This window comes from Tinamus guttatus, unplaced genomic scaffold, assembly GCF_059628265.1.
Source record: "Tinamus guttatus ecotype Peru unplaced genomic scaffold, ASM5962826v1 Tinamus_guttatus_pri_ptg000089l, whole genome shotgun sequence".
Taxonomy (NCBI): domain Eukaryota; kingdom Metazoa; phylum Chordata; class Aves; order Tinamiformes; family Tinamidae; genus Tinamus; species Tinamus guttatus.
This window is the reverse complement of record NW_028288623.1, coordinates 2096698-2124177: the sequence shown is the minus strand read 5'-3', so window position 1 is coordinate 2124177 and position 27480 is coordinate 2096698. Positions and strand designations below refer to the sequence as shown.

Sequence of the window (27480 nt, the reverse complement as noted above, 5' to 3'; positions counted from 1 at the left end):
TCGGGAAGTGGGTAGAAATAACTCCATTGCTCAGAAAATATCAAGGTAGATAGATAATATGTTGAGGCAATTGTAGACCATGCATATGGATATGTGAGAGTATAGATGTGTACGCTTACAACATTATACAGTACAGAATGATAGTTACACTGGTACTGAGCAGTTGAGTATCTGTGATTTTGAACTCGAATATATTTTAATTACCTCTCTTGTTCTTAAATTGTCATCTTGCAAGAGTGACTGTCCTAGCTGTACCACATGGTTGTACTTCTCTTCTCGTGCTTCAATCTCTGCCAATAGCTGTTGATGTTGGGTAAGTCTCAGGCTGCTAGTAGATATGTCCCGAATGGTCTCCTTGGCTTTCATTTCCCTTATCATTTCTGCTGCCCAGGAGAAATAGTCCCACACCTGGAACCCAAGAAAATGTGAAAGCTGAGGTTAGATCTGAAGCTTGGGTTATTGGACAATAAAATCATAGTCCCACTTTTCACCTCCAAGTGAATAATAAACTGAGTAAAATCACAGAGAAAAAGGGAAATATTTCATTACGTCTGTAGCTCCTTCATGAGTTTATTAAGCGAGGACAACATGACTATGTACTGTGCTAAAAAGTCACATATATTTTTGTAATGTCATAACCATAAGCAAACTGTGTTGTATCATATCAGTGACAAACTAATATTATTTATAGCTCTTTAATCCATCATTTCTTAAGTGCTTCCTGGAGTTATTCTTCTTCAGAGGATATAAAAATATATCAGCTCACTTTTCTTAGACTAATAGATGTCCATTTAAATCTCAGGTTGTATACATATTCTAAAATGAAAGACAGAAGTGAAAATTGTTAGGTGAAAGAAAAATGAACTCACTTGAATAGAGGTGGAAAAAATGCAAACATAGCCACAAGAAATTGGTTAAGCATATCAGATATGCAGCTTCAACTCGTGCTTTGTAGAACTATATGACTGAGGTTGTCATAGAATGTAATTCTGGAAGAAGTATTTACTGCTAAGATGCTCTCAAATTGACAAAAAAAATCAATAAACACACATACATTTAAAATAGCTGAAATGTCTGAAGCATTCAGCTGAGGCAATTATTAGGAAGAAAAATCTTGAACAAAACCCTGAGGATTGCTTTTACTTTGCAACTGAAGAAACTTGTGCAACTAAAAATAATTTGACATTTTTTGTGGCATTTTCTGCTCTTGATTTATAGCACCTTTACCAGCCCACTTATTTTTGGCATCTCATTTGAATCTGCAATAAATATGTGTTGCCTATATGTCACTTGGTAAAAATAGGACACCGAGAGAATATGCAGGGGATTGTATAGTTGCGCTATATTTTAATGGTGCCTGGGTTATTTGAACTAAGAAAGTAAACGGTCTTTTAGATTTTTACTGTACTTTAAAAGAGCGTCACAGGCAACCAGTGCTAAAGAAAAACACTCTTTTACTGCAGAAAGTTAAAACTCTCCCTAGTGAATGGTTGCTGTTTTTTCCGCTGAGGGAAAATACGTAATGGAAATAGCTTCTTGCCTGTTCCATTTTATCCATAGATTTTTATCTGCATTATTAAAATTTGGTAAAGCTTAAAGCTGGCTAGTGAACTGCCCTCCTGGAAACAAACCTTTTCAAAAAAGTACCACAAAATGGAACCTGTGCAGTTTGGGGTTCTAAGAGTTTAGGTTTTAAAGCAAGATGCTTTTGTTCCTTGAAGTTAGGTAACACGGCTACTGTCTTTCTAGTGACTGTGGTCCTTTTGAATGGGCCCAATTAGTGCACATGTGCTGGCATCATTTTGATTTGCAGAACTGTAATTCATGTGACATTGTATTTGGGGCAGTGCAAATATCTACGATTCCCTGAGATTTAAGTTAAGCAACAGGGAAAAATCCATAAATCCATAAATTTAATGCAATGGAACAAGCCAGCAGCCAACAAGAGGCTGCTGGCCTGCCACTGCCAGCAACATTTAAGGACAGAGTAGGCATCTGACTACAAGAAACTCCTAAGCAGGGCTAGACTGAGACCATGGAGATCCTAGCACAAACTTCAGAACAAGAGCCTCAGAGCACTCAGCAACACTTTAAGTGTAATTCGAAATTCTGATTCCTTCTTAGAGTTTCTTGGAAGATTTGGAGCCCTCTGCTGTTACTGCCTGCAGTCAGATATGATGAGCTCTGCTGTTTAATCAGATGAAATCATACGTGATGGGAAGCAAGGAGATGATACACTAGATGATTGTGCAGAATTCTCATTTCATGGAAAGATTTGTGGATGTTTCATTTTTGATCCGTTTTTCAATCCATGTAGAACTGCATAATGAAAAAGGCCAATGGGCTCTGTATGCGAGTAAAACTGATGAAAAAAAATACACTGGGCAGCCTAACGTTAAGTAACTTGGCAGACCTCTTGGCACATCTAAAGGAGGAAAGCAAGCAAGGCTGCCTCTCATGCTCAGCAGTTTAGAAGAAGTTCTGTGGCAAACCTGCTCTAACCTAACCTGGAACCACTGACCAGATAACCTTGTCTTGTCCCATCTGGGCAGAAAGATGGAGTCACAGGAATATGCCAAACCATTCTTCACTGTTGGGGCAATTACTGTCAGGAAAGGAGGTTAAAACTGAGACAAGAGAAAAAATTCTTGTCAGCTGACAAGAAATGGCACCGAAGAAAAGAGAGAGGTGCTTGGGGCATCATTTCTTTTGGATATATCACTGGGAGTGCAGTCACCTGGCTTTTATGATTGTGCTTTATGATATTAAGAAAATGCTTTAATGACAGTATAGTCTTCTCTGTTAAGTACTGATGGATTTGTACATTACATACAGTGCTTATTGCCTGTAAAGTCAGCAGTGCAGATGACAGGATGCATTTTGCCAGAGTAAGCAATGATTATAGGTTTCCATTCAGATAGGATAGATTACAGATTTCAGAAAAAAATCCAAATCAGGGGGTGTTTGTATTGTGTACAGTTCCAGCAGGAGAAACAACAACAACAACAAACCTCACCAACAAGACATCTTCTATCTGAAGTCAGTAACTGAGCATATGACATCATTTTAAAAAGAAATCAACACAAAAAGAGTGACTGCGTTTTAATGGACAAATCTACCCAAGTATAGACTCCTTAATGACACTGCCCCCACACTGAAGACTTCCACAAGGTAACATATATTAGAAAATTACATATAAGAAAAAGCTTGCCCTGTGCTTACAGTCTTTCCTAGATGTCTGCTTTGGATCGCTGTCAGAAAGAGGATCCTGAGCAGATGGACCTCTCATCTACATTTGTAGAACCACTCTAATTTTCCTGAATTAATTTCTAATTTATTCTATTTCCTTCTCAACATGTTCACACAAGAACTTTTCATAAAATGAAGTCTTAACAGCTAAGAAGAAAAATACATGAAAAACGGTGCCACAAGCATTCTTTACTTTTAGCTAGGCTTAATACTTTACACTTAAAGTGGATTAACCTAATACACAGAAGCCTCTCATGCTAACACAAAAGCACCATGTCGCATCTATTGTGGTTGTGCTCCCAGGTCACACCCTTAAGACAAACATACGGGAGATTTTATCCAGGTGAACACAGTCTGGCTATTCTCTGCTTCCCGGAAATGATGGAAATAGCATAGGAACGACTGCAGCTTGGAAACAACTGCAACGCCTCTGAGCTATATGCTGATAATCCCTACAATCAAAGCTACACTTGGAATTGCCTGAGGCCAGGAACATCATAGTCAGCATTCATATTAGAAAGAATAGACTTCCTCCCCTCGATACCTTATACAGTGTGTGATACAAGGGCGACTCAAAATTTTGTACAATTTGCAGCAATAATCCACTTATTTATGACAGAGCAACTCAATGGACTTCATTGAAACTATCATCATTCACTTATTTTTCTATGGCCTACTGAGCTCTTTGGAGAGATAACTATTATGCCTTACAGTTAATAATGCTGTCTTGTACATAATACATAAGTCACTATGAAATGCTACTGCTATGATGCAGCAAAGACCAGTGAGTTGTGTTTAATGCATTTTATAAAGTAAATTAACAGAAGACTACTGCACGCACTGAGTATAGAGTAAGTAAGTTGAAAGAAAGGGAGAGAGAGAACAAACTTCTGCACATTATAAACGGGAAGCTGACACCTCTTTTATTACTCTTAGGATCCTTATGCTCTAACACCTTTCTAAATAGCTGAAAGCACTTAAATCCTAGGTGAATGAGATAACTCCTCAACCTTTGTGGCTCAGAAGTCCACCCAGGCCTGAAACACACTGAAGGCAGCTTTCCCTGTGTGCTAGAGGACAGAAGTGCTTACGTGCGCTTGAAACTGGTAAAGCTTGTGCGCCTGCTCCAGAAGCTCCTTGCGCAGCTCCACTTTAGACTTCAGGGCCTTCCAGTTTGTCACTATGGCCTGCTGCTTCGCTTTCAGGTCTGCCACCTGTTTCTTGGAGCAGTGGGCCAGCACGTGATCTGCAGAGCGAATCAACTCCTGCAGCTACACCAGGGAGGAAAGGAGAAGGGAAGAAAGAGGGTCACAGAGATCCAGCTAACATTATGAAAATGACGACAAGGGCTAAGTTATCTGAGCATGATACCACAATTGAAACAACATTGTCGGACCTAAGTTTTCCCATGCTTAAAGAAAACTTCTCTCAGTTCAGTTCCGTGGAATAACAGTGACATCCAGTGTTTGCCAGGGCTCATCGCAACAGCAATTTTCAAATAGGAAGATAGATTTTGTTTCCTTTTTTCTATTATACTATTTACTGAAATTGGATCCTTGCAAGAATATACTATAAAACAAATGCAAAGAATAGCTACCTATACCTTGTTTTCCGTGGTGTTTGGAACAATTGTGACTATATTCTCTTTTCATGCATATCTCATGCTCTTTTAGATTGAAAAGTAGTAAGCACCTTATGGGATTAATTTTACCTGCCATAAGGCTAAGATATCAGGCCACTTGATAAGTGACAATTTAGTAATCTCAACATAAGACGTGCTGTATTAACTTTAAGGTTACATTTCTTAACAAAAGGATGAAAATTGTATTGATTTTTTGGTCTAGTTGAAGCTAAGCAAATCTACTATATAAGATGAAGCTTTCTAAGCAACAGCTGTGCTCATGAGCTTGTGTTTTTCACAAGTTTCTATAACAAGCCCTCCTCTTCTCTCTTTTTCACAGTCCAATCTCTAGGCCCCTAAACTTGTTGAAATTCCCAGACTGCTCCCTCACCCTTCCTTCTTTAATCCCCTGTTGTCAATTATTCATTTGTGTTCAGTAAATATTGAATCTCTACGCACATAGAACAGATTGTGGATTTTTCCTTGCAATTACCCGGAATGCTTTGAACAAAGGAGTATGCACATCACAAAGCTTGGTATAATCATACACGTCAAAGAGTGATCAGAAGCATTCATATGAATCACTTCAGAAGTCAGCATTCATTATAACATGTTCCCCTATTTTTAAGGTTTTAAAATGACCCACTTCATCATTTCCATCAGATCTTGAACATATTTAAAAAGTAGAAGACTCTGAGGAAGACCCTTGGCCTTTTCCAGGCCCTTACAGGTAAGCTCATAATAGCAAATTATTACTATGGTTCTATTGGAAATCTGGATTTTGGCTTCACATTAAAGATGTTGAATTACTTTCTTTACCTGCTGCTCATTCCCAACAAGCTCATGCTCCAGGGCCACATGGTTGCGGAGCTGGGTTTGCACTCCTCTCATGTCCTTGGCAATGTCATCTGGAATACTTTTGGATTTTTCCTAAAAAAGAAGGAATCAGTGCATGCTTTGTTCATTAAATTCTCCAGAACAAAACACACTAGTAGGCTATTTTAGTCATTTTGTATAGTGTTCTACAGACTGAACAGGTAAGGACTCCCTTTCCTGGTTACCCAAGAGGGAAGCCAGAAAAACCCTCCTAGCACATCTACCCTTATATTGGTACACCAGTGACTAAGCTACTCAGCAGAGCTGTAAGAGACCAATGTTCAAGTCTTTTCTTGGTTAGGCTATTCACAAAAAGTCTTGAGAATCTATTTTAAATAGCTATTTTAGTGACCATTTGTGAACTCCTAAAGTAGCACTAAAAATCAGTAGTCTCTGGCCTTTCTTTGACATGTGTGTTGACAGCTTGTGAACTATTTTTACATACAAATGTATTAAACCTGCTCAGGAGAGAGGAATTTCAAGAGAGGCACATGCAAAGAAGGATTATTGCAAAGATAAGAGAAACTAAGAGACCATCATATAAGAGGAGACTTCAACATTTATTTAGCTCAGCAAAGGTTCTCAGCGGCACATAGCTGTTATGTAGACATGCACTAGCAGCAGGGCAAGGAAAAGCATAGGGCATTTCAGCTGGAGGATGACACTGTCACTAGAATAGAAAGGTTCAACATTTGTATAAGGTCAGTTTAGGTGAAAATTAAAACATACTGTATTGTATTACACTGTAAGACAGTTTAGTTCAAGGCCTGGTCACTCAGCTTCTCCCACAAAAAAAAGTAACTCTGACTGGACATAGCTTTACCAGTGGTATCACGAACTGTCCAGTCAGGCACCTAAGGACTACTCAGGACTTTTTGAGAACCTTAAGTAAGATGCAGTTTCTCACTGAGAATACAGAAAAATCAGCAGTAGGCATGATGAAAATTATTATACTCTACAAATTAAAATGAAATGAAATTTCTCACTATATTAAGTTCCCTGCCATGTTTTTGTTTACCTCAATATGGGCCAGAGCATCTGTCAGGTCTTGGTAACACCTGTGAATCGCTTCAGCATCTCTTAGTCGCTCACCCCGCAACCTGGTAATTTCCAATAGTTCCTCCCAGGAGTTTCTACAAAGGAATACGAGCAGAGGAAACATGTAAAACGTACAAAATAAGAGTGAGATTGCCAGTGTGAAGAAAGCTTCAGATCTCCTCCTTTTTTTCAATTTTTTGTTCAGCCCTGCCATTAAATTATGCCAAAGCAGAACATGTCCCTCACCTTATTCAATCCATGTCCTCCTCTGCTCCAGGTATTTATGTGGGTGCCCCCATGTAAGGACACCCCTCTCCAACATCCCTTCAGGATTAATATGCTACAATCTGATGCAACTACATGGAAGAAGGGTAGAAAGACTGACTTCTGGATGAAGCGCATAAACGTGCTCTAAGAGGAGGACAACAATTCCTCTCTTACATGAAGCAGCCACACTCAATCCCAACACCTTCATCCTTACTTTGGGGCCAGTTCAGACTAGTGCCAGACAGTATGAGAGGAGAAGATGATCTTAATGGCTGCACAGAACAGACAAGGAATTCAAACTTGAGAAGCAGAAGCAAAAAAGGTGCAACTAAACTCCATACTTTCTGTTAGGTGATCTTGTTTCAAACGGCAAAGGAAGTTCATTGACCCCTTGTTTGCAAACTGTCTCTGATGGAATTTGCAAGAAGCCAAATCAGCAAGGAGATAGAGGCTGCGTTACAGCAGTCTATTTTCAAAGGAAGCACGGAGCAGTTATGTGCCAGTGAACAAACCACACACTTTGCAATTAGAGAATTGGGAGTAACTGCCTTGCCCTTTTCTATTTTTTTTTCTCACTTCCTCCTCTTTGCAAGGGAACTGAAAGGAGAAATCACTGTACAGCTAGCACAAGTCTCCTACCTTAGCTCCTTCTGCTTCTGACGGATTTCCCTGGAGTCAGAATGGCCACGATTCAGCAAGTTTTCTGCTAGCTGCTGGCAAGCCACAACTCTCTTCCCAGCTGCTTCTAACTGGCGTTGGAATATGTCATATTTGGCACAAAGTTGCTTATGAAGGAAAAACAACAACAAGAAATTATTTTGACTGCTGTTTTTACCAAACATACCTACTTAGCTGTGAGAAAACAGCCCAGAGAAAAGTAATCATATTTGAAAATGAACCATATTTAGAAATGAAGAAAATGTAGAAGAGAATGTTAATGACTAAATTTTACCCCCAAGGACCATAATGATCTGCAGATTTATAGTATGAGGTCTGAAGGCAGGATCATGTCATGGGGCACAGAAACAAGCATGTTTTTTCAATGAATTTCAATTATTAAACGTTATGTGCTTAAATCATGAAAATAAATGTGTGTTCACAACTGTAAGTGAATGCTAATTCTAGATTTAGGACAAAAGATATTTTAAAATAAATGATAAAAACGAGTATTTTGGTTGGTATAATTGTAGCTGTCTATACCTCGGCATTTAAGATTGCACACACAATTTAATCACATTAGCAGTGTAATTCTCCTTAGTAGACAACACATTTAAATATCTCGTTCTTAAAAACAGGTTGTAGTTAAACTCTGAATCTCTGAAGATGTAGATATTTTAGCATGCAGCTATTCTGTGTAGCCCAGCCCTCCGGCAACAGGATGCATGAATTAGGCAACACTGTCTGCCTATCGTTACCAGCCAATTCTTTCACCCACCCGTTCCCCTTCTCTTGACACCCCTTCCAGTTTCTGATTTCTTATGCTGCTTTCTATGTTTTCAAGGACAACGCTGTAACTTTTAACAGTCCCACTCCACACAGTTCCATTGATTTTCCACCTGTTGTTCAAAAACTCACCAAGACATGCTTATAGTCATTGCCGTAGTCTTCAGAGCTGGCCACTTGTTTCTGTTGAGTGATCCAGTCCTGCAGATCTTCATATTCCCGCAGGAATTCATGCAAGATGAGAGTCTCATCCAGCTTTTTCCCTCTGTTGTGAAAAGGAGACAAGACAGGGCAAATGAGACTGAGGAAACTAAAGAGGTGGGCAACAAATGATTTTCTTCCTACTGAACCCTCAAACCTCTCCCTACCAAGATTCATTCTCTTTAATGAAAAGTATCATTTTTGTTCTCTAGATTTCAAAGGATGCTTGTAGGGCGACTGCTTAGCTTGAGCCCAGCACAGTTCAGAGACTATCTCAACTCTATTTTGTTAAGAAAATCCCCTTGTTTTTTTTCCCCAGTCATTTTAATTTCTAAAGATAACTGTAGAACTAATGAACATGAGAAGAAAAACTTTGTAACTGACAATGGCACATCAGCAAGGCAAGTGTGATGAAAGCCACTTTATGCAATTCTGCTCACACTGCCTTTCCAGCAAAATTGCTGCAACCTGTTATACATCCCTATTTGTCTACGGTATCTTGTAATAGAGCCAGTAATGTTATAGTCCTTGCACAGTAAACAAAATACCAATTACCCATCTGTTAACACTGCCTAGTTACTGTGCAAATGTTCCATAAAAGATGAATCAGACTTCCATCTGTTTAAGTCTCAAATGTTTATCACAAGAGATGAGTCTGCTCAGAGAATCCAGACCACCAAGGAGAATGCAGATAGGAGATACAAACCAGAGTACCAGTCAAGCACAATGAGACCCAGGTTATCATTAAGCATGAAGCAACACAAAACATTTCTGTATTCAGCACACTCAAGTGTTTTGATGTTTATAGACTGAATAAATCTTTCTTTCTGTGAACTCTTCATTCCCAAGATTTTTTCATGCTTTCTAATTGCACACCAAAATAAAGGCGAAAAAACAGATTTTTCAGACTCATTTATTGGTTATTCCACTTACTAAGCCCCAGCTGTTTTCTAAAGGAAATTTTTGTAATGCAAAAAGCTAAATTTGTTCCTTTCTGTCAACAAACTTCCTGTTGATGTTTAAAAAAGTTGGATACAAGCAAACTGTCTTCTTGTAAATATTACTTTAATAATAACACAATGGAAGTGAAATGGAATGTAAATGACTAATTTAAGAATAAAAGCCTTCCTATCATAGCACGGCCAGTAGGCATAAAGGTAAGTGTAACTGTCATTACTGCTCTCCTGCTGTGTAATGAATCAAGACATTTACAAGCAATGCTAAGGAAACCTTTCTAAAATAATTTATTTCCTTTTGATGACGGATTCTAGATACCAGGACAGCTAGTAAGAACCAAGCATCTCAAGTGTCTTTACTGGAGGAGGACGAAGGGAAAAGGAAAATTTCAAATCCTTAATATGAAATGGGGCAACCTGAATAAAATGTAGGGTTCTTGTTTATCAGCAGTAACAAGCTCAGCCTGTGTAGCGTTCAAACACAAAAGCAAGCAATTTCCTATTTACAATTTAAAAGAGAAAATGAATATGATCCAAATCCCAGTAAGGTAACTGTAGACATTCCATATTGACTTCAGCGAGCTTCGAATTAAACCTAAGAACTAAGGGACAATGCATATGGAAGTCAGCCACCATATATATTTTTCTAGTTCATACCTTTCTGCTGCTAGTTCCTGCAACTCCTGGAGTTTTGAATGAGCTTGGTCCTTTGGGCCATCAACATCAACATACTGAACAGAACCCGAAAGAGGAAGACTTTGGGCACTTTCACTCAGCTCTTTCATGAAAGTTTGGTAAACGGCGATCTCCTGTTCCAGTGCCTGACAGAGAGAAGAGAGAAAAGACTGAGTAACAGCCACTTGTCCAACCTCTGGTGTGATCACTAAGCTATTAAAAGAAGAGAAAAACTTTTTGGAATTATGTTAGTTTCTCAGACTTGGTCATTTTTGTATAATTTTCTATGAGTTTTCTTGGGGGTAGAAGGGGAAATTGCATCTGAATCCAAACTAACTAGAAAATTCTGGTACACTGTCAGACAGAGAATGGTATTCCCACACTAATACTCTAGCTGCAATTTTAGGGCAAAATTACAGCTTCTGTGTATCTCTGTTGTGACTGAAAAGCAGATATCAGGTCAGTTTTGTCTTTAGAAAAATATGATGAGAAAATTCACCATTCTCCTTTTTCCCCAAATCATATTTTATCTATTTCAGTAAAACTGAATATATCTTTTTTATGTGTTCATACAAATACAGGCGTATGACAGTGTAAAAAAATTTGCAGATGACTGGACAATTAAGCATCAATGAAACTGAAAACTTCACAAAGGCAGACAGTTCTGTAGATTCTGCCAGTATATAGAATTTAATCAGAGATCCCTTGACCTCCTTTAACACCAATTTTCAGATAGAGGAACTAGAAAGAAGAATGAAGTGATTATTGAACACAGGGTTTAGTACTATGTGTAAACAGCATCAAACTGAATCTCCCAGCTTCCACTGGAGAGAAGGAAACCCTGTCACAGATGCACTGAGCTTTAAGCTTTCCTGAAGAGATAAAAGCAGCCCCATCACGAACAGATCTCTGCATTTTCACCCTTCCCTTACCATTCCAAAATCCCACCTCACAAATGGGCGTTTTCACTCAAGAAAGTCTTTAGAATATGGATTTAGCAGCTAGTCAACACCATTCCCTAGTCTGATGGAGTTGAGAGAGCTGATTTAACATGCTGTGTTTCTTGCACCACCTAACATGAGTGTATGATCCTTATGAACCTTTGAGGCACTGGCATTCCAGAGCATGATAATACAGACTGAAAATATCCAAGATTTCTTGAACCACCAATTTACCCAAATCTGACAGTGGCAATTATTTCTTAAGAACATTCCATATTGAATTCTTCAAGAATTATTAAAAATATTTTGAAATATATTTTGAAATACTTCATGTTTTGAAATACCTTATGTTTTTGGAGGAGTTTCAGTGTTCCATCTTCATCCTTACCATAGTCCTTGCTTGTCACAAGTGGGCGTTTTTCTGCTATCCAAGCCTCCAGGTCTGAGGTGTTCATTAAAAACTATGAGTTAAAGATAAGGCAAATTTGTTTCTCCCTCAATATCCATAATATTAATGCCATTTTATTGATTTAAAGATTTCTAACCGGACGGCACACTATGAAGTTTACTGTGAGGCCCATATAGAATAACAAATGAAGAATACTTAATCCCAAGAACTACCATTCCACCGAACCAGATTAAATTCTAAGAGTCACAGTCCAAGCTACCTGTCACTTCTGCTACGCAGTGAATTCAGGGAACGATTAGCTAGCATTTCACTTACTGAAAAATGCTCTTCTAAACGGCAAATGAAGCTACAGAACCTGTTTATAAACTGGAATGTGCTATGAGGATTTAATGCATACTGTTGCTCTGCAATATCTTAGGCAGGTGAAGAAGGCCACAGATGGAAGACTTCAGTGCAAGATATTTAAGCCCTTTCTCTAGATATCAAAGCTCAAGTTTCTAGTTGTCACATTTCTTCACATCAGTGTCCTTATTTGACTCTCCCTGTCCTTCACTAAGGGAAGGTACTAACCATATATTAAAGTATAGTATTTTTCTTTGTCCTTTCTGAGAAGTTCAAGCCACCTATGAACATCAGGGTTCATAAAGGCTGCAGTGCGGATTGCTGGTTTTACAGACAGAATAAATAAGAACCAGAGATAAGCAAATTCTCCAGGAAACGTACTTCAGATATGTATGTTAGCTCAGAGCAGCTGCATCTGTCAGCATGGTAATTGCATTGATAACAACCCACTGATGACAGAAAATTTGGCTGAGGTAGGCGAATATTTGCATGTGATTCCTTTTTTTTAAAAAAAAAAGAAAACAGGCTAAACTTTCGGTCCAGTATCCTGCTGAAACAGTAGGACCAAAACTCCTACCTTGTTCTGAGATGGCTTTTTATAGCTTTATCAGTTTCTGAGTATCATTTTATGTTATGGTGGCCTAGAATAAGCAGGGACTGGATGGTACAAGAGTTATCTGTTTCTTATTTACTTGTCACAATACTCCAGTATTGGGCCATTTCAGGACCCACTGTAGTACCTAAGTTAAAGCTTGAGCCTGCATAGGGCTCCTGAGAAATGTTATCCTACACCCAGGCTTGAAGGGTTGGGTACAGCATCCAAGTCACATCTCTAGAGCACGAGCTCCAGACTGGGGACTGCATTCAGCTGTGCAGACTAACCCTCCGTTCCCATGAGTTTGAAGTGAATTTCAGCTCCAGCAGAGGAAGACATTAAAACTGTTTTGTTATTTACTTTAAAACTTTGCTCCTCCTATTTGTCTGAAGAAGCTACTATATAAGCACTTGGCTGTTGTTGTACCTCCTGGAAGCCAATCGAGTGCTGCAGCTGCTTCATCCTTTCCTCACAGGCCTTCTCCAGATCCTGCCAGACAGTCATAAGCTCCTGGCATTTCTCTTTTATTTTCTGAGTTGAGGGGTGCTGGCTCACAACCATTGCTCTTCCTTTATCCAGGACCCGTTGGACTTGCTGTTTGTGGGCATTCACTTCTGCCTGAAATTCCTAGGAATAAGAAGAGAAGAAGATGAGAATGAAAGGAAGGGCGTGAGAGGGCAAAGACATTTCTATGTGCTCTTCTAAACATAAGCAAAACTGGTGATATTGGCCAGACTGCAGAAGTTGCAGTGGATACAATGACTGCCTGTTTCTGCAAGAGCTGTCACCTGGGCTGCCTGTCCCAGCTCCAATTATGTAATACTGTGTTGTTGGTACTTCCACCGAGGAAGCAGACAGAGTCAGCACAGTGACATCTCCCATCATCTTCCCTCCACCTTTAGCTCTCCTCACCAAAGTCCCCAGCTGCCAGGCAGGTTCAAGAGATGGAGCAGGGGGAACAAGGGATCGGTGAGCTGGGGGATTCAGAAATAAGAGAAAACAAAATATCTCAAAAGATGAATGGGCTGGAGGATGTTGGGAAGAGGGACCCTGTTAACAGGACTGTGCCACCATGAATGTTGTCAGACTTCCAACTCTTGCTCCATAAAGTCTCCACTGATCACACACGCTTTCCTATGGAACTTGCAATCCAGCTGCTATAAAAATTAGTACTGCCAATTTGGCAGGAAAGCTCTGAGCGGCTCCTGTGCCTTTGAGGAGCTGCTACAAACAATCAAACTTTCTAGAAATCAGTGTTAACCTGCCTGTATGTATATATTGACTACTGCTTGTTCAAAACATTTTAGAAACAATTGTATTAACTAAAGTAAACATTAAATGGCAGTTCTATGCTGTGCTAGGACATCTAGCATGTAAATAGCTCAGGATGACACTGCTTGCATCATGAGAGCAGTTATGTACAGAATTAAAATAAGCAGACCACTGCACAAAAAATAATGATGTGTATATATATATATATATATATATAAAATATAAGCAGATATATATTTAACGTGAAGGTTCCTCAATGTACTTTTGCTGTACTCAAAATATGAATACAGTATGAATACATGTACGAATACAGTATGAGTACATATGAATATGATAAATTTTGCAGTTCCTACAGGAACTCTGAAAATCACCACCACACTGCAGACTTGTCTCAGTCTGCTAGAACCATTTCAATCAAGATAGTGCTGGAACTATACCTTGATGATTGTCTAGTGATTGCAACAGCTTCCCTAGAAGCAAAGGAGAACTCTGCAGCTGCTGACTTGCAAACTGAGATGAAATGCAGCATACCATCATGCTGTAACACATCTGATTAATGGAGTTACCTTGTGTTTTTGCAGCAGGCTTTGAGCCACATCCAAGGACTTCCCGCAGTTGGTGGAATGGGCGATAGGCAGTCGCTCATTAATCCAGTTCAGTTCCATGTCATGATAGTGATAGAACTCATAGAGATCCACTGCAGCTTCCAGTAACTTACGCCTCTCATCAAGAGGTGCTTGCAAAGACTCAAATCTAAGGGTCACCCATTAAGATATATGTTAAAAGAAAGCTTTATTTTGACACCTTAATTCCAAAAGAATTAGGCTGTGATCCCAGTGGGCCCATTCTGCAATTAAATGCCTATGGCTAGTGATGCCTGCACATACAAATAAGGCTCAATAAAGCCTTCTCAATAAGGCTGCTGCTGGCAAGTATGAAAAGAATTTGACAGAAGAGATATATCATGTTTAAAAGGAAAGCAGGCAGAGAAAATAGAAGCAGGACCATGTGCTACTGCAATGTTGATGACAGGGCTTTGCACTAAATAGAGCCTTGCATGGAGTATGTCTGCTGCAACAGACACTGCTAGTGGATAGTTAACAGCACCCTCATCTTCCATTTAGTAAGACTATACCTAAATAAAAAAAATATAATTAACACACTGTCAATGCCTTGGTTTACAGCCAGTTAAACTGGCTTTTGGGAAAAAAAAAATCACAGACCACTTTTTGCATGTTATACAATAACAAGAAAAACAGAGAAAAAAAGACTCACATTTTTGAAATCCCAGGCTTGTCCTGAGATGTTTTAATTAAGCTACTCACTACTGAACACTAGATAACTGCATCACTTAAGAAGCATCTGGATGACTTATGGGTAAGCAAAGGATAGAGCAGAAGGAGCATGACAGGCAAGAAGCAAGGTCCAATAGTAAAGGTTGAGGCGCGTGAGCAGGTAGCAGGTGCAGACGGAGACACAGATGTGGTAGAACAGGGAGAACCTAATCAATAAAGATTGACTAGGTTAAGCCTAATCAATAGAAAGGCATCTTGTAGAAGACAGAACAAAAAATGCCACTGATTTATGAACTTATCACAGTGATGAAGGCAAAAAGAAAGTGGCATCTCACCTTTCCAGATACTTCTGTGTTTCATCCAGAATTCTCTGTGAATCAAAGTGATTGGTGGCCATTTTCCTCGCATGAGACACAATAGAGTTCATTTTCTCTGCAAGCTCTCGTGTCTCATTTTCCAGCTGCCTGTGCTGCTTGAGAAGATCACGGCTGGAGCGCAAATCATGTCCTGTCCCTGACTCATGAAGAACCTTCTCAATTTTCTCTATCTTCTTTTTAGCATCCTATCAAAGGCCACAGCATACTTGTATTGACCTTGCAACATCATTTGCTTTCACTTCATCCCTCCCAAAACAGCCTCCTGACTGTTCCTCTTTCTGAACATTGTTCCAAATCCATCTTTGTGAACTATCTTAAGAGGCATAATATGAAATAACATTTAGAGACTCGAAATTGCACTTAAAAACTCCATAGCATAATATTCCTGTCATTCAATTTCCCTAAATAACACACCTACAATTTAGGCTGCAGTCTCCAAACTGACTCCAAGCAAGCAGATACCTTTGTACAGTGCAGAACCATGCAGAGACCTTTGCTTGTGTTCCTGAATTGTCAGGAGGGCCCCACTGGTGCAGTGCTGAACCTGAGCTCAACAGCTGCTCAGCTGTTCAGCTCAGGCTGCTCTTGGTGCTCTGCTGGCACTACTATGGTGCTTTATAGCCTCTTGGTCAGCTTTCTCTCCTGAGTATGTGGACAAAGTCCAGACATCCGTCTGAGACTAGGACACCTTAAAATATACTTTTACCTGTGTCTGCCCCTTTTTGTGTGTGTGTGTGTTTGTGTGAGGACTACTTTGTATAAATGGAGAAACCAGATTCCTTGACATAGGGAATGCATCCCATCCCTTACGCATCCCACCACCTCCTAACCTGGAGCAGTTCCATGAGCTGTTCTTGCTGTCCAGCTTGTCTCAGCTTGTCACCTCGCTCTATCATCTTGCAATACAATTTATCCCACTTCTTCTGCAGCTCTGACATCTTATTCTGGATAGAAGCTGCAGCATAATGGTCATCTTGAATCAGTTGATTTCCTTTCTGGAGGGACACAGCACATCATTGTTTTGAGCAGATCAATGGCTACAAGAGTTTGGGACAAGATGGAAGACTTAACTCCAAAAAAATTGCCTTCACCTTTATCAGTGTTGCAAAGTGTTCCTCATTAGCCATCATTTCCCTCTCAGCAGCCTCATGCCACTTCAGTTTGCGCAAAACATTTGTTGGGTCACGATAGGATTCATCTGATGCAATCTTGTACTTCTCTTCCATCCATAGCAAAAGGTCAGCGGCATCATGATTAAATTCCTCACAGAAACAAAGAGGTGAGATGATAGGTTTAACTTCTGGCTTTGTGCTGGGTTGAAGTGAATCCTTGCCATAAGGATCAAAAGTGTTATCTTTTTCTAAGGTTTACGAAATGTGATATATTTTCACATGAAAGTTGCTCTATATAATCAACACTATAATTCTTCATTTATCATTTTGGACCACCGATAAGTTCTTGAGCCCCCAGAGTAATATCTTAGGCCCTTTTTACCATATTTACTAATCTCCTGTCTTTAATTGTCAATGAATAGTTGCATTTTTGAAATAATATTACATTTGGACCAACTTTTCAGTAAAACTTTGTATTTCAGTACTGTAAGGTACATTCTGTGCCAAAACAGACAAACAAACCACATTCAAAGTACAGTTAGTGTAAGTAGCATTAATTTGTGCCAGACAATTCAGGGCCAAATCAACATTAAGCAATGAGCAAAATGAACTTACCCAGTAGATAAAATACTCAGTTGATATTAATATTCCCTAAATATTAATTTTTGTTTTGGTGTTTTGCTATGTTTATCGCTTCGTAAAATTTATCACGAGTGTATCACCTCATTCCTAGAAAGTAAAATTCTCTGTCTCATGCTCAAAGATAAAGCAAGCTCTGTTGGGAATCACACCAGTCGGAGATACACCTCATGTTAAGACAAAGAGTAAAATTACTTCATGCATGTCTGACCAAATCTGCAGAATCAGTCCTTTTACCTGTAGCTGTAGGGAATCCAACAACCTCTGTTTTCTCTGTGCATTGCTTTGTACCAGCCGTCCCCATCTTTGCTGGAGAGCAGCCATTCGCTCTTCAATACTGCCAGGAAAAACAGAAAAAGCCCAATGCAGTAGTGTCTGTGGTTGTACTGTAGCCATGACTGTGATATAATAAGAAACTAGCTCTTTTGTATCTGTTGACAGCAGGAGGGGGTGTATGACTGTTCCAAGACCAGCAATTCTTCCTTGCCAACTCCTCTATTTTTTCTTTTGTATTAGTGACTTGCAGCCATCCTATCTTTCACTGAACATCCAAGTTTTTCTACTTTCCAAACACTCCACTTTATTAATAGTTTCCTCTGTGATGTAAGTAAGTGCAATGACACTGTGAATGGTCTTCTAACAGTAGCAGTACAAAAATCTGATTTTAAGAGCACTTTTAGAAATTCCTAGAGGAATTTTGAAGACATTATCACCTGTGATCACAAGAACATGTTTTTTTTAACCTAGGAGGTCCAATATGACCCTCTATTTCTAACCCTTGTAAGGGGCATAAATTCCCTTACTAGATCCTAGTGGCACTAGCACACTAAAAAAGGCACAATTGACAACTCATTCCCAAACTAACATGAAAGACCTTCAGTGTGAGTGAGAATCAGGTCCATAAGATGATGATGATGATGAGTCATTTTGTTTTGAAGTGCTCTGTGAATTTTTAACAGCAAGTGCTGTATTAATTCTAACTGATACCAATAAATGAAAGAAAAAAGTCGATTATGTAGCTATGTAATGAGTTTACATTAAAGAGGTCTTAGAACTCTACGTAACTTATGATAAAAGAAAATTATTCTAGTGTTTTGACAAATGCCACTTTTAAACTCCCTTTTTCTGAAATCTATGTCTTTCTCAGAATTCCCTTTTTCCCTCCTTACCCAGAAAACTACAGCTTGAAGATCAGCTGAATCCAAGCTCAGAGACAGTTTTCCATTTCACGCGTACTCACATTTCATGCTTTGCCAAAGTTGAACATCTATTGCGGAATCCCTGCTCTGTCTAGTTCCCCCATTGAACTCAAAGCAGGAAGGAGTCTGAACTCACATGTGAGATGCAAAGTGTCTGTTCTCTATTAGTTTCACCCCATTCTCATTAAGTGTTTCAACTCGTTTTTTCAGCACCATCAGCAGTTGTTCAAATTCCCCATGACGCTTCAGCAGGCTTCGAACAGCATCAACATGGTCCTGCATTCCACAAAAAAAAGTTGATAGAGTTTCTCCTGATGTACTTAGAATGAAAAGAAGATTGGACCTTACTTTCCCTTTTTTCTTTCAGTCATGATATATACATTTTTAACTGGCTTAAGGAAATTCAGGCTTGTAAACCTGGAGGCAGGTTTTGGCTTAGGCTTAGGTTTTTCTTACATTTGAATCTCCTGTCTTAGGTTTATTCCATTATTAGGTTTCCATTTTCAACTTTCAAGTTAAGCTATGTCAGCACTCTGGCACAGTTATGATTAAGAAAATTGTTGCAGCTCCCTGGAGAGAAGAAAATCAGCTGCACCTACCCCAAGGTCATCTCCCCGGAGGAAGGCCTCATGGCTAGAGAGCGCTGCATTGATACGATCTGCCTCCCTGTTGAACTTTTGCAACTCCAGACCATCCTGCAGCTTTTTCTGCCGCTGCTCCCACATCTTCTCCAGCTCTTTGTTTTCCTCAGCAAGCCTCTCCACGGACTGGTAGACCTCCGTGGTCCTACTGTTACTGGTTTGTTCGTGGATTACCTTGCGCCCTAGTTCTTCCAGCAGCACAAATCTTCCCATAGTGAAAAAAAAAAAAAGTTAGATCTCATTGTATGGCAGAATTTGAGTTCACTTTCGTCATAGTTTCTTGCTCTCGTAGCAATGCCTTCTACTGAGGGGCTGCATAAGATTCATTTTCTTGTTTAGCTTCGCTCCCTCCTCCTCTCTCTTGCTCTTTTTCAGACAGTGTTGTACGCTACAAGCTGCAAGTGGAAATTTGCTCTGGGGATATATGCTGAGATAGCAGATGAAGAGATTGCTGTTTGGCTTGAAAGTGCAAATGAACAGTCTTCCTCATTTTCCAAACAGAACGGCCTCCCTCCTCCCCTTCACAGTAAACGTGCAACATGAAGAACATAACTGGATTTTGTGTTCAGCAGTCATCTTCCCCTGCTAAATTTCCTAAGCACTTAGATAAACCTTCAGCATCACTTTCATACTTTATGTACAATAGACATATTTCACAATACTGCTGTAGTAACACCCCACTTTGATAGACTCTCTTTACCTTTCCTTTTGAGACCTAATTTCTTTCAGCAGGTCCTGATGCTCCTTCAGCAATTGCTCTGCAGAAGCTACATCCACACCCATTTCTTCACTTCTCAGCAGCTCCCTGATGCCTTCTGCCCACAGGAAGAGCCTGCGGCTGTCTTGCAGGAAGGACTGCTGATTTTGTGCCTGCTGCAGATCGTCCCACTTCTTTTTGGTCTCCAATTTGAGCTTTGTGAGAAGCCTCTCCATGGTTTCCACCTGCTCTGTGATAGCCCTGCTCTCTGCAGGGTTGGTGTCCTTAATCCTGCAGCAGGAAACCAAATACATTCAACTGCAGGAACAGCCTTAGGCATTTAGAGCTTGAACCAATGTTCTTTAAAAAACATGGATAGATATTTGTATAAAGCACCAAGGGCTCCACATCAGCAAGAAACATTGCCATACCTGCAGAAAGTACATCCTCTCAAAAGACTCTGGCAACACTGTAGTTCAGTGGCTCATTCCCATTGTAAATACACGTAAGACTTTAATAAATACAGCACTTTAAATCCAAATTTCAAATTAAAACTGCAGTACCCAACTATCTGCTCTTTTTCTTCCTTTTATCCTTGCTTCCTCTGATTACCCTATTTCAGGAGCTAAGTGGGATCTGGTTCCGTGTTGAAATAGCTCCCGTTAGCAGAAGTAAGTTGTTAGAAGCACAAACAATTCTGTGGCCTTCACAGATTTTTCCTACAACAGTGAAATCTGGAAGCAATCACCTAGCCGGTTTCCTGGGGACACTCAGGAGAGATTGCTCTCCAACCAGCAAGGGAATTCTTCACAATGCTAGGGAGAGATAGAGACTTCACAAGTTTCTCATTCTCATCACAGCTATCCTTCACAACATGATTTTAGATAACAAGCATAGAACATGGAAAAGAAAAGCAGGTTCCTTACGTTTTAGCAACACTCCTCAAATATTCAATTTTCCTCTCCATCACTAGGACCTCTCTCTCAATTGCAGACAGTTTGCGCTGGTCTGACTCCAGCCCAGCGGCTGAGTTTCCTGGTTCGAGGCCCACGAGTTGAACCATCTTGTCTTGCAGGACTACCCCTATGCTCTGACAGTCTTGGAGAAATGTCTTCACATCGGCCACTCCGATCAGCTCTGAGCCCTTCTCCTCCTTCAGGGATTCCATGTGTTCCCACCTTGGAGAGACACAACTCAGTTACTTGCATCTAACCCCAACCCCAAAACTCACCTTCATCTAAAGCAGGCAGGTTCCCTTCATAGTCACTGCTGTACCAAGTTTTAACCACAGTGACATTTGTTTCTGTGCCAAAATCCGAAAACAAGGAAGGAAAGGGAAATAAACAGGCTATATCCTTTTTCTGTTCAGTAAGTCTTGCATGGAAGATTTGGTCATGACTTAAGCAGGCTGAGAAGGTAAATACTAGTGTTCACCCTCAATTGAATTTCAAGTGGATTTCACCTCAAACTTTCCCCTAGCAAAGACTTATTTTATTAAACCTTAGGCAAATTTTGGGAGTTAAAGTGGTATTTTCTCAAGGTAGTTCAAATCTGGCATGAAAAGTCAGTTCTCCATCTGTCTCTATGAGAAAAATCTCCATTTTACTGGTAGGACCTTTACCTGCTATTAATCTCTTCCAGCCAAATTTGGATCTCAGAATATTTGCTGGGATTTCTTGCTGCATATTTACCAGCTAATTTTTCAATATCTCCCATCTGGCCCTTCCCTGCAGCCAGTTCTGTTAAAAAGCTCTAAAATAGAAAAAATATAAGAATGCATAAGTTGAGATTTTTCCAATTCTGCTAACAAAGTGCTCCATATTCTCTTGTATTCACTCATGTTCTACTTTTGCATGTCATACACTTTGACTTCTCCACTTCACCTATCTCTGTTCATTTACCTGTCTGCTGACACAGTGAAGATCTGCGTGTGTCTTTTCCTCTTAACCCCTCTGATCTACCCCAGGCTTGCATAATATTTCTATGCAAATGCATCTAATTCTTCTGTGATGCAAGTACACTGTGGGATTTTTTCTTCTTGTGACTTAAAGCCGCTCAAAGAAACCACCAGAACAATATTAAAAACAAGACAAAAACCCCAACCAACCAAACAAACAAAAAGCAAACAAACAAGCTAAAGGGTCATGATTTCACCTGCTTCAATAAACTTGGCATAGTTTATACTAAAGGAACATCCAATCTATAGACAACCCTATAACTTGAAATGTAATTAAGTGAACTCCCGAGAATTTTTTTCTTATCCACTTCATCCGTTCTTCTAAGGTCAGAATGATTGGTAAGTGTCACCTGTGAGCAGGTGAAGAGGGTACCTGGTATTTCTGCTGCATGACCTCCACATTGTCTGCTTGAGGTTGTAGAGTCCGGAAAATGTTCTCTTTTTCTTTCATCCATGACTGAAATTCTTCACATGAGCTACAGAAACGGTAATAGCCAATCATGTCCTCCAGAGCCTTCTTTCTGTCCTGCAAAATAGATGGAAACTTAAGTACTGTTGTGTTAACTACCTTGCTTTTTGAAGAGAAATGATCCTTGCATATACACAAACTACCACATACTGGTAGTAGCTTGGCCGTTTTGCCCGATACTGCTGAAAGAAGACATGTTACGTGAAACTCTTAGAATCCTTCTTCCCAGAGCAACAGTGGTTTAAAAGCATGAGAAGCCATTAACAAGTGCCCAGTCTCTGACAAACAATGAAGCCACAATGTTACATGCTGCTCTTACTGATGATTTATCTCAGTAATGTCAGGAACATGTAAAAACCCTCGCAAGATATTTTTGCTGTCTTTTGGGCAGGATTGCAGCAGGTCAGATTGAAAATATATAGTAAACACAGAATACATGAAAGCTCATACAGATAAGCCTTTTTTTTTTTTTTTTAATTCTAGCACAGGCCTTGAGCCGCAGCAGGCAAATTCATTGAACAGATAGGCTCTGATGCAGTGGCAATCTCAGCCCATTTAGTTCCACCTTGAACAGTGGCTACTTCTTTCAAGATTGAGGCACATTACTGGAACTAAAAACGAGAACCTGGTGCAGCACCTAACCTTGCTTCACACTGCTCTGGACTTGGCTATTTTGCAAAAGCCCAAGAGATCGGCAGGGATACCTACCTCAGCCAGGCTCTGCAGGTTTTTGTAAAGTGAGTCTATTTCCTCTTGGGTCTTCCAGATGTTCTCAGGCACAAAATGAACATCTTGATTAGAGCTACCAGGAAACACAGTGTCAGATGTAGCCCGAGTTCGACTGAATGGCAGCTTATTTGTCCTCTGAGTTAAGTCACTTGGAGCTTCTGCCTTTACCATCTGTAAGGCGAAATTTAGCAGAATTGCTGTCTGAATATTTCCAATTTGGATAAAAAAAGTATTTAGAAAGAAAATCTCTAGTTCTGACTACAACATTTTGACCTTTTAAATAAGACAGTTCCTAATTCCTAATTTTTAAAATTACCAAGAAACTGTACCATCTGCCAGGCTCACAGTTCTACTTGTGATATTTTCAATACTGGAGTACTCATAGTTTCATGCTCACTGAATGGCCTAAGGAATAAATGCTTTTATTTGCACATTAAAACCAGTAGTCACTTGCTTTTCATGTATAGTAACAGATTAAAACAATATTAGTTTAATTAATAATTAATACTGGAGTCATGCAGTAAAGTCCCGAAGTGATGCTCATAGCCCTCCAGAGGGGTATGTTATTCATCTTCCCTGACTTTTGTTCTTTAATGAGATGGTGTCTGGTCAGAAGCTCTCTTTGCAGTGAGGAAAAAAAGGGAATCATCTATAGAGGTCAGCTTCATTTCATATGTCCTAGAAAGTCTTCTTGTGATGGGATGAATTTTTCCTGTTCATTATGTTAGGATTCTAGAAGAATTTGTAAGGCAATGTAAACTAGATAGGTGCTTTCTATAACTGATTGAAATGAATACTGTTGTAAAAGTAAAGAGTGAGAGAAATTTGTGTGGACCAGTAGAAAGGAGTAACATACACGTGAGCCTATTTCTAGGATTTACATGTTTATCAGTCTGTGGCAGCAAGAGGTCTGAATCTCAAATCACAGAACACCAACTAAGTGGGCTAAAAGTGGCCAAGGAAATTCTCTGTCATTTTTAAAATAATGCTTCAATTCCAATTCAATTTTTCTACTAAATTAAAAACAAAACAAAACAAAACACCTGTTGTTTAAGGTCATATGGAAGATTTTGTCAGGGCAAAATCAAAATATTTTGCATTATTCAAAAGCATTTCATAAAGTGTTATATAAAATTAGATGATGATCAAAGCTGAAGTAATTTTAAAACATAAAATATTCTGTTCTGAATTGATTTTTTGTTGAAAAGGATGCGTTACTGAAATGGTTTAGACAACTTCAGAACACTATTTTCCATTTGAAAAACTATTCTGTGGGAATTTTCTCTGATAGCTACAAAAAAAAAGGGAACAAAATATGACACAATCCCCCATCCACTTACTGCAGCAGGTGCCTGCTCTGCCGCAGCGTCCGCTTGCTCCTTCAGGCGCCTCATCTCCGAGGAGTAGGCTGCAATCTCCTTCTCCAGGCGCAGGTGCCGGTGCAACAGAGCTTCGGCGCTGGATTCATCTTTCCCATAGTCCTTGCTGGCCAGAAGGGGTTGTATTTCTCGCAGCCATGAATTTGCTTCATCAATGTCTGCAAAGTACTGAACACAGGAAAAGGAAAGGTTTGTTTTCATCCTGGAGGCTTCATAGCAACATCCTTCCTCTTTGGAAAATCATCCTGAGTAAGGCAGAAATTCCATGAGAACTGCAGCTCGGAGGTTACTCCCAGGTGCTGTGTAAGCTATGAATTAGGTGGCTCTAGAACTCTAAAGTCTTGATATACTTTGTAATAACTCACCAGATCACTGTGTATAAAACAGATTCAAGCATTGTCCTTTACAACTCTTTGAAAATACTGAAGCAACTCAATCTTTATGATGCTCAATAGTGGCTGTAAAAGGTATTGGCAATATAAAATATTTCACAGGAGACTGTACAATTTCAACAGACAATCCAACAGCTGTTTTCTAAAGGTTCCTAAGACTAACCTGGCAATGAAAAATGAATTCAGACTCTACAATTTCTTTTTTTTATGAATAGCATCTACCTAGCTATGATAGTACTACCACCAACCAAGACACTCTGCTAGGCACAACATTATTATATATATAATATATATATATAAAATACATATATAATTATATATATTATATACATTGATATATAATTTATGAATGTTGATTTTACAGTATCTCTGCAGTTACGTGAATATTTGTATGTGTGAGAGAGCTGTGCAGATCACCACAGCAGGGCCAAGTGTTTCCCGGGCTTTGGGAAATTCACGATCTGGATTCAAGCCTCATGGGTGTTTATTTTGCTGTGATTTCTTTTTTTAATGATAAAACCTGCCACAGAGCTATCACCCTCAGAAAAGACTGTGCATCAACACTAAGTGAGCTACTTCCAATACGGTTTTTAATGGAGAACTACCACCAACCAAGACACTCTGCTAGGCACAACCACTCCTTTCCATCGCCTGCCCAGCTTGCAGGAAGAATGACCCTGAGCCTCCGGCTGTGTCTTTCTGAAGTCTGAAGATTTCCATTTCTGTGTCCCTGCCCCAGAAATGCCACCACACACCACAGCATAGTCCCACTGACCTGCTTGATGAGAGCTGCTGCTTGCAGGCGTCTTTTGCGATCAGCCACTTCATCTTGGAGCTGTTGCCACAGTTTTTGGAGGTTGTCCGTCTGCCTCAGGATGTCCTCCTTGCGAGCATGGTTCTTCTGGCTCAGCTCCCAGCCCCTCCTCATTACGTCTGCACAAACCGCCCGGTGGGAGTTGCACTCTGCTTCCAGAGCCTAGCAAAGGGATGGGAGATGCACGAGCACAAGTCACTCACCAGAAGTTTGGAGCAAAGACGGATTGTATTGCTAGCTACTATAAAATAGGCTTTTCTAAGAGCCCTCTGCCTTATCTGTGCCTGGGACTCTTCCCAGAGGCAAGAAACAACTCTCTTCCCCACCAAGTTACTGTCCTGCTTGTTGCCTTGATCATGAAGGCTGCTGCTCTGAGGGAGATACTTGTTTATTGTCCACCAGTCAGGTTAAGGCCCAGTCGCCTTAACCTTCTGGAAGCAGCATACAGAAACAGACGTGCACACATGCATATTCAGACCACAGAAGGGGCTTTGGTTTGAGTTTCATCACTGGATTCTCAACTCTGTAGGTCTCTCTGCTTGTTTACAGCGATCCATTGCTACTAAAGAAAAAGCAGCAGTTTTCATGGCTGAACTTTTGACACTTGCCCACAGCAGGCTTTTAGGATAGGCTCTAACTCTTTCTAGTGGTGTGAGAGCTCTTCAAGCACTATATCAACTAAACTGAAGGACACAGACTTCCTAAAGTCTTGCTATAATGCAAAGAAAACAGCACCAGCCAAGTAAGATACCTTGTGCTTCTGAATAGAGGCTGCAATCTGGCTAACATCTTTCCCTAATGTTGTTGTTCTTGCTAACTTCCATTTCTCTGAGATCCATAATTCTTCTTCCTTGCAGTCACGAAAGAATTCAAAAAGCTTCAAGGCCTCCTCTAGCTGAGATTTGCTGAAACAGAGAAAGAACCAGTATTTCACTGTCAGAACTGGGATCCCTTGGAGACAACGGTACAGAATATCTTAATCAAAGTGCTTCAGAATTTAGAAAATTCAAAACTTGAATGCCTGTAACTACTCTTTGTCATAGTTTAATTTATCCTTATAAAAAAATAAGGCAACCAAAATTAAATTTCTCACTTCCTCTAGGAGAAGTGCAGTCAACTGACATGCTATCCAGACCATGCCTTCTGGCAAGTAAAAATAAATGCTAAGCATGAAGCTATTCTTCAGCTATGAGAGCTAGTGAACCCTTTCAGTCAGCTGTAATGAAAACACTGAAACTGCTTGCGTAAGGTGTTTCTAAACAGGGAAATGAGAAAATCTAAGTGCTAGGACTTCTGTGTCCTCTGATTTAAAAGGGATTGCTAGACCATCCTAATCAGCAAGAAAAGAGCCGCCGAGTACAGCCCTACCGTGTCTTGCTCAGAGCTCCAAGGTTCTGATACAGCTGTCGAAGCATCTGAACTTTTGCATAAAGCACTTCTGGTTTAACTGTCTTGTCCTTGCTGATTTCTGCTGCCCTTTGGGTGATATATGTCAATCTGTCATCATAGGAAGAGATCTGTGACTCAACCAGGTTATGCTTCTGCAGCAAATCTACTACTTCCAAAAGCTGCTTCCCATATTCCTGGGAATTCACTAGTGCCTGCAACAAAGTGAGAAAGAAATGTCATTAGTAGAGGGTGTCATCTAAGGGCCAGTACAAAGAAATCAATTAAAAGGTTTCGGTTGACTTGGATTAATTTTAAATGTAAAAGACTGATTTCAACAGTGTAAAGATTGCATCTACCTAGTTACAAGAACCATACTTTTCTTTCAGTTTCACAAGACACTGCCAGCAGAATCAAACAAGCCCCTATTTTCACATCTAAACTACTCTATTGATTGATCACTCAAGAGTTTCAGCATTCTTGGGGGGGGGTGAATAGCCCTTTCCTAC

General features: G+C 39.9%; 1 protein-coding gene across 1 annotated transcript in view; it reads right to left on the bottom strand.

Moving 5' to 3' along the window:
- SPTBN5 (spectrin beta, non-erythrocytic 5) overlaps positions 1 to 27480 on the bottom strand; it is an 88381-nt gene that overhangs the window by 50647 nt on the left and 10254 nt on the right. Inside the window, 25 exon segments of the mRNA XM_088520482.1 lie at positions 205 to 408; positions 4341 to 4520; positions 5690 to 5800; positions 6765 to 6879; positions 7691 to 7836; positions 8627 to 8759; positions 10309 to 10472; positions 11612 to 11728; positions 13040 to 13240; positions 14452 to 14638; positions 15516 to 15742; positions 16388 to 16552; positions 16649 to 16819; positions 17546 to 17645; positions 18644 to 18783; positions 19107 to 19353; positions 19849 to 20136; positions 20772 to 21023; positions 21467 to 21597; positions 22176 to 22328; positions 22980 to 23171; positions 24341 to 24547; positions 25547 to 25747; positions 26337 to 26490; positions 26954 to 27186. Of these exon segments, the coding sequence (XP_088376608.1) occupies positions 205 to 408; positions 4341 to 4520; positions 5690 to 5800; positions 6765 to 6879; positions 7691 to 7836; positions 8627 to 8759; positions 10309 to 10472; positions 11612 to 11728; positions 13040 to 13240; positions 14452 to 14638; positions 15516 to 15742; positions 16388 to 16552; positions 16649 to 16819; positions 17546 to 17645; positions 18644 to 18783; positions 19107 to 19353; positions 19849 to 20136; positions 20772 to 21023; positions 21467 to 21597; positions 22176 to 22328; positions 22980 to 23171; positions 24341 to 24547; positions 25547 to 25747; positions 26337 to 26490; positions 26954 to 27186 (4419 nt within the window).